Source organism: Bemisia tabaci, chromosome 8 (genome assembly GCF_918797505.1).
Source record: "Bemisia tabaci chromosome 8, PGI_BMITA_v3".
NCBI classification, from domain to species: domain Eukaryota; kingdom Metazoa; phylum Arthropoda; class Insecta; order Hemiptera; family Aleyrodidae; genus Bemisia; species Bemisia tabaci.
The window spans coordinates 9,125,141-9,132,758 of NC_092800.1; the positions used below are offsets into that span (position 1 = coordinate 9,125,141).

Below are 7,618 nucleotides of genomic sequence, written 5' to 3' on the forward strand. Positions count from 1 at the left end.
CTCCATTTAAACCTATGGTAAATAATCGATTCTCGTCGAGCACCTGGCCCCTCCAATAATCGATACATTTTCATAGGTTTAAATAGAAAAAAGACAATGTTGCCAATTAGCTGGATCCGCCAATGAAGGGGATGGGGGAGGGTTAACTCGAAGTACCTGATCAGCGCCTCATGAAAGGAGAAGGGAGAGATATGGTGAAGTCTTCCGTAAGTTGAAACGTCGAATATAGATCAATTTGACGGGGGTGACAAAGTTAGAATTTTTCAATAATTTTCAAAGATGGCCATTAGTGTGAATTCTTTTTATGATTTCATTCATATGTTACTAATGGTTGACATCATGATAAATAATTAGTACAGTTGCTAGTGTACATTTGTCTGCAGTATTGTGAAAAAATTGTGTTCGATACATCAATCTCTTCGTCTTGATACGTAGAATCAGATTTTCGATGGTGTCAAGTTCAAAAATCAATCCGGCGCCCCCCATTCAAGATGGCGCCCAAAAGGGGCGCCGGGGGGTTGAAAAATTATAAACTTTCCTACAGAGTCGACTGAGGTGTCGATTTATATGTAATTTTAGTCGTAGAATCCGAATTTCACATTCAAAAAATCCTCCGACCTAAGGGGGGGCCCCAATTCCAAGATGGCGGCCAAAATGGGCCCCTTGGCGGGAAAATGGCCGTAGATGGCTGTATATACTGTATGACATATCCGCAGATAGGTTTTCTGGGTCGGGAATAACGAATATGAGGTCAGAAATTGTGCTAGACCCTTCGGGGAGGCTCAGGGTGCCCCCCAAAATGGCCGCCGGGGGTCAAAAAATTTTGAAATTCCTTAATACCCCGAGTGGGATGTCTATTTATAGGTAATTTTGGTCGTAGAACTCGAATTTCACATTGAAACGGTCATCTAGTCTAAGGGAGGGCCCCAAAATCCAATATGGCGGCTAAAATTGACTTCGTGGTGGGAAAATGACCATAGGTAGCTTCATACGCCGTATGAAATAGATGCCAATAGGTTTTATAGGTAGGGAATTTCAAATATAAGATAAGAAATTGTTCTTTGCTCATCGGGGAGATGCAGGGGGTGAGGAGGGGGCCCCAAGGCCTTCTCCTCTCCCCCTCGAAGCTTAAAATCCTCCATCCAGAGGCTTTAAAATTCTGAGTAAGTAATTAAAATGAATGTCAAAACAGACATGGACAAGGAACACTTAGCCGCTGAGATAAGTTTTAGAAGAAAATAGGGTAAATCGCTAAGGAGCAATCGCGAGTTGGCAGCCCCCTTCCCCCTCTGGACTTGAAAATTTCAATGGTTTTGCCTTTTCATTATTTTCATCGGTCATGAATTCATTTTGACGTGCCCAACTGACCATCCACACTCCGTTCTTTGCAAGCGGATTCCTAAGCTTACATCTCAAGTAGGAATGTGTCTTGGTTAAGGGAAGAAAAGTTCCTCGATCTCATCCCACTTTGAAACGTACCCCGTCTTTTGAAAGCTTCCACTCTTCTTGAATTACACGCTCCTTCAGGTGCCGATATCACCGGATCTTTCATAAATAAAGGTTAACTGACAAGGTAGAAAACCTTAATGAATAATGCAAGCAATGACGTGTTGGAAACTCTCGCGAAGTTGGGCTCCGGATTTTCTCTGGCCGAAGAGGTTAGACAACACCTAGAGGAGTTGGTACGTCAACGATGTGCCCCAAAAGCAGCTCTTAAAGATTTAGAAGAAGCAATGTAGTGGATTTTCTCGAAGAAACAATACCAGGACGAAAACCTCCCATTGACTAGACGGACCCTGTGTTTCTTAGAGCTCACCTCCAGGCGTCCATATTTTGCATCAAGTTAGGCAGCCCCTGGCATTGTAATCCAGATTTGGATTGTGGCAGGAAAAATACTGGAGAAAAAGTCAGTTAAGTCGTATGCACTGGGCCACACTCAAAACATTTTTTCTTGAGATATTATTTTGACTTGAAGCGTCGTTTCTTGTCAACAACACTTGGTTTTTTGCGTTAAATTCTTGCGGATTGTACTTAAAATCTGTTTTTTGGAGTTAAACAAACGTTGTTTCACTATCTTTTTTTTTAAACTGGAACTAAACGCTAGCAAAACAACGTTTCTTAAACTAAAAAAACCAGATTTTGTCCATAAGAAACTCATTGTCAGTCAATATGATATCCTAAGAAAAATTGTTTAGTGCATGTGTTCCAGAGCTATGGAGCAATGGAGCTATGTCTGTGCAAATGTGCACAAAAAAGTTGCGCACCACCTTACACTTGTCGGACGCACGGTTTCAAGTGTACCGAGATGTGCAAAGGCGACTTCGCCTTCAGGTACCTTTAATACGAACAACTCTGGATTACCTTTGGGTACTCCAGAGTTCTGCGAAAAATTCGACCTTGAAGAAGAATACGAAGATGAAGGAGAAAGTACAACAATGTACATTGACACATAGTGACTCTTCACACGACAGAGAGGCGTTATTTTTCTGTCTTATAAGTCAATTAAATTTTCATTCTGGTCAGTGAAATGTAACTTAATTTATTTTAATGTGTTTAAAGGGAGTTATATCTATTCAAATTTATATTTATATATTTTGGTTGCTCTTACAAAAAAATTTTCCATTCAATTTTAAATGTTTAGGATTTTTTTTGGGGCGTACATCTCCGTCTTAATTTTATTTTACTTATGGAAAGTTGCCCATGCGGCAAAACATTTTCGGTAACATCCACTTTCCGAAAAACTCGGCCACTGGAGCCGAGATTTTTGATCTCTGCGGCCAAAATTCGGTAACACTGTCAAAAACTACGCATAGCTATGCCGGGCTTTGGGCAATTTTAACGAATTTTAGCAGCTGGGACCACTAATTTTGGCCGCAGTTGCCAAGCTTTTCGGGATTTAGATACTGCCGAACACTTCTTGTATTGTGCATTCGAAATTTTTTGCCTGATTAAGTACTTTGCGATGATTTTTCATTTACTCACTTTTGGCTGTAGAGGAAATATCTTGGGTTTCTAAACCCCCTTAATTAAAGTACTTTAGAAACTTTGCTGTTTGTTGATTCAATGCTTTGAAGTATGAAAGCTGGCCAGTTTTTCAATCTATGAATTTAGGTTTGAATGATCTGTCGTGCAGTGCCTGTTTTATTGATACTTTCGGAAAGTTACGGCTACTCCTAGAATAATCCTTGAATTTATGAAATATTTTGCATCAAAATCTCAATTCATTTTTAGTTTGAAGAAGAAGTTGTCTGTGCCCCTAAAAAAGAAGTTTTTTTGCCCATTTGCTCATTCATATGGTATTCTGAATCATAATCTGAAAACTATAAAACATTTTTCGGAAGCACCCGCATCCCGGAAAACTCGCGACCTGGAACTGTTATTTTTGGTTCACGCTTCCGCAATACGTAAAAAAAATCTGAAAGTTAGGTACTAAGTTTGTGATGAACTTTCGGTAGTTTTGCCGACTTGCAGCACCCAGAAACAAAACTCTTGACTCCTAATTTCGACTTTTTCAGGATGAAGATATTGCAGGAAACTGGCTAACCGTGAACTTGGCGTTTAATTTCCTATATAATTTCCTACAAAATTTCCAAATATAGTTCTACAATCCAAAAATCATTATCTCAGATTTACGGGAAGAAAATTCCCTTTCAATACAGGAGCACGCTAGAAGGGTAAAGGCTCCTTAAATTATGAAAAATTAATTGGACTCTTTCATTCCTTGTAATTTTTGTTCCTTCTGCATTGATAATAAATTGGTTATTCATTTCCTAAGCATTTCAAAAGAAATCGGGCTGTTCTTATAATCGAAAAGACCCTATTCTCTAGAAATGAGGAACATTTAAAAAGTTTTTTCATGTTTTCATTAGGCAATTTAAGGTTTATGGCAAAGAACGGAGTGTGGATGGTCAGTTGGGCACGTCAAAATGAATTCATGACCGATGAAAATAATGAAAAGGCAAAACCATTGAAATTTTCAAGTCCAGAGGGGGAAGGGGGCTGCCAACTCGCGATTGCTCCTTAGCGATTTACCCTATTTTCTTCTAAAACTTATCTCAGCGGCTAAGTGTTCCTTGTCCATGTCCGTTTTGACATTCATTTTAATTACTTACTCAGAATTTTAAAGCCTCTGGATGGAGGATTTTAAGCTTCGAGGGGGAGAGGAGAAGGCCTTGGGGCCTCCTCCTCACCCCCTGCATCTCCTCGATGAGCAAAGAACAATTTCTTATCTTATATTTGAAAGTCCCTACCTATAAAACCTATTGGCATCTATTTCATACGGCGTATGAAGCTACCTATGGTCATTTTCCCACCACGAAGTCAATTTTAGCCGCCATATTGGATTTTGGGGCCCTCCCTTAGACTAGATGACCGTTTCAATGTGAAATTCGAGTTCTACGACCAAAATTACCTATAAATAGACATCCCACTCGGGGTATTAAGGAATTTCAAAATTTTTTGACCCCCGGCGGCCATTTTGGGGGGCACCCTGAGCCTCCCCGAAGGGTCTAGCACAATTTCTGACCTCATATTCGTTATTCCCGACCCAGAAAACCTATCTGCGGATATGTCATACAGTATATACAGCCATCTACGGCCATTTTCCCGCCAAGGGGCCCATTTTGGCCGCCATCTTGGAATTGGGGCCCCCCCTTAGGTCGGAGGATTTTTTGAATGTGAAATTCGGATTCTACGACTAAAATTACATATAAATCGACACCTCAGTCGACTCTGTAGGAAAGTTTATAATTTTTCAACCCCCCGGCGCCCCTTTTGGGCGCCATCTTGAATGGGGGGCGCCGGATTGATTTTTGAACTTGACACCATCGAAAATCTGATTCTACGTATCAAGACGAAGAGATTGATGTATCGAACACAATTTTTTCACAATACTGCAGACAAATCATCTTTTTTGTACATTAGCAACTCCACTAAAATCCTCTCTCAGGCATTTTTCGCCCCTTTAATACAGAGGAATAGGAAGCAAGTAGTATTACCATAATAATTGACTGTACAAATCCATAGTTAGTATATCAGCTAATTTTCATAAATCGGTAGGTATCACACCGCAAAGAAACACAGCTGCATTGATAAAAGTGCGAGTAATGCAGATAATGATGTTATGATTTGTGGGCTATCTGTGGCTCAATCGGACGTAAATAAATCAAAAGGAACTGTATACATTCTGGCATGAGTCCTGAGATCCAAAAGTTTACATGCAAAGCAGGGCTCATACCAAGATGGATATAGTCTCTTTTCATTTAAATGCGTCCAATTTTTGCTGTCAACGCACCGCGACGATGGTTTAATTTGACTATACAATAGGGAATTAATATATGTATTTCTGACTCATTTCAATTTGGAACTATACATTCTAATCCGGTTTAAAAACAACGTATGTGACATTGGTTTCCCTATGCACTTAAGTGTTTTTCCAGAAGAGCCAGAATTTATAGTTCCAAATTGAAAAATGCAGTCCATTTGTGCCACGGCCTGCCTACTTTTCTCGTCGTAGTTACTATGATATCATTGTTGTGGTAACGATTCTTTTTATCCCAGAAGGTAAAAATGCATGACTGAATTTTTACTGAAATTGAAATAATTATTAGTACCATGGACGAAAATAAGGAGGGCCGGGGGTGTCTGCCCCCCCCCCCCCCCGAAAACTAGCCCCAAGAGATGTGTTGAATGTTGCTAATTAATAAGTGCGTGACATATCTCTCATCTAAGAAATCGTAATTGCATCAAATTTTCGGTGAGAGCAGTTCAAAATTGCTCTTAAAACGATTCAATTTTCTAAAATTGAGGAATTTTTCTAATCGGTGGGCGTATGAGGCTTGAAATGCTGCCAAAATAGTACAATTTGTACAGCGTTTGTTTCGATAATTGAATTCATTCACAGTCCACTTAGTTCCTCTCAAAGGTGAGGAAAATTCAGATCCAGGGGAAAACTCATATCAGAACTGTCGGACAAGTTACTTACAACTGGAGAACTACGTTGCACGATCTTAGTAGCATTGGAAGTCTCTTACGCCCTTTTATCGAAAAGTTGCCTTAATTTTTTGGCCCCAGACCCCCTTTCGAAGCTAGAGAAACCCCGCGAACTTTTTTTGGAGCTAAGGGAGTCCCGCAAAACTCCCCTGAATGGGGTGTCTTCTTGTGCCCTCTCGACCCCCTTTCATGAGGTGCCCTTCTGCTCTTTACCCCCCCCCCCCCCTTCCCCGAAAAGTATCCAGTTCCGCGCATCGTTACCACAAAAGACCTGCAACATTGCACTACTAATTCGAAAAAAGTGCGATCTGCAGACTTTGGAGTTCATACGAGCATTGCTAGAGGAACGATATTTTTTCTCCATGACCTCGGCTTTGGGCATATCGAGGCAATATTGATTGTTTTCTTGAAGTGAATTATTTAAACTCGACCTACCTCGGTCGAATCCGCCGGCAAGAAACTGAACACGGAGACGCCACAAACTAAAACCAACCAAATTGAACGGAACATTTCGACCCACTGCTCGATGCGTCATTCATAAAGGGACAACCGGCGACTGATTGTGATTCAAGACTGATTCGATTAGAGAGGCTGAAATCGTGGTCGCTGGTGGGAACAACCACACGCGACTGACCGTTGAAACTAGTGACTGATAATCTTGGCCCCCGTCGAAGTAGAGGTGCCAGATTTTGAGGGGAATCCAACTTTCTTTACGTTGCGTCTATTGAGAGAAAATTGTCGAATTTTTCATCGCGCAAGGAGGGGCGTGTGATACGGTCCAGAGACACGATCAGCAGCGATTTGGCGCGAATTGACAGACGCAAGTGTTCGAGTGGTCGCGCATGGTTTCTTATCGTGCGAGATGCTGTTTCGTGCATGATTCCGAAACGCTTTTGGATTCAAAGAATTTTGATTACACAATTCTAATCGAATTTTCGCGGGTGATGAACGGTGCGGATGAAATGATGAATTTGATCGGGTTTTGCATTGAGGGACAAGCTCATATCAAGCAGTGGCGTGGCGTGCTTTGCGATATATCGATTGATCTACCATTTAAACCTATGGAAAAGGATCGATTATTAGGGTGTTCGCAGCGAAAATGATAATAGATTCTTTACCACATCTCCAACACCACCGATAACCGGGTTGAGTCATTATGATTTTGAAAACGGAATAGTTTAGGATAAATTGCATTCCGAACTTTTGATCCACTTGACCCAACTTCTTTTTTCAGTGCGCTAATGAGTGCCAAGAGACCGAAATCTAATTAATTTCCCCAAGCCTCAGCTATAACCATTGCCATTCACCCAAGTAGCACAGATTGCAAAACATTGCAATTACATAGATGGTGAAATTATTGCTACTGCATCGGAGCGTTGTGTATTTTGTGCAACTCGAGGCCAGGATAAGAACGAAAAAATTATGAAAGAATAAACATGAATGTGTATTAATGATTTTAATTTCCGCCACCGCGCTAACCGCTCTGTGTTTGGCGCAATGCGTGAAGTATCCCTACAGTCTTGTAGGCGCTATGCGTTTCGAGCCGGCCGCTGCTGACCGCACTGTTTTTGACGCAATGCGTGAAGTATTCATGCAGTCTTGTAGGCGCTATGCATTTCACGCCGGC

General features: G+C 41.1%; 1 protein-coding gene across 2 annotated transcripts in view; it reads right to left on the reverse strand.

The window, feature by feature from the left end:
* LOC109043257 (beta-galactosidase) overlaps window positions 1–6,638 on the reverse strand; it is a 34,258-nt gene extending 27,620 nt beyond the window's left edge. Inside the window, exon 1 of one of the 2 annotated variants that reach the window (XM_072303606.1) lies at window positions 6,427–6,638. In XM_072303606.1, coding sequence (XP_072159707.1) covers window positions 6,427–6,501 — 75 coding nt within the window. In that variant the 5' untranslated portion in view covers window positions 6,502–6,638. The remainder of the gene's footprint in view (window positions 1–6,426) is intronic. The other variant, XM_019060401.2, reaches the window with a different exon arrangement.
* Between the last annotated feature and the right edge of the window lie 980 nt (window positions 6,639–7,618).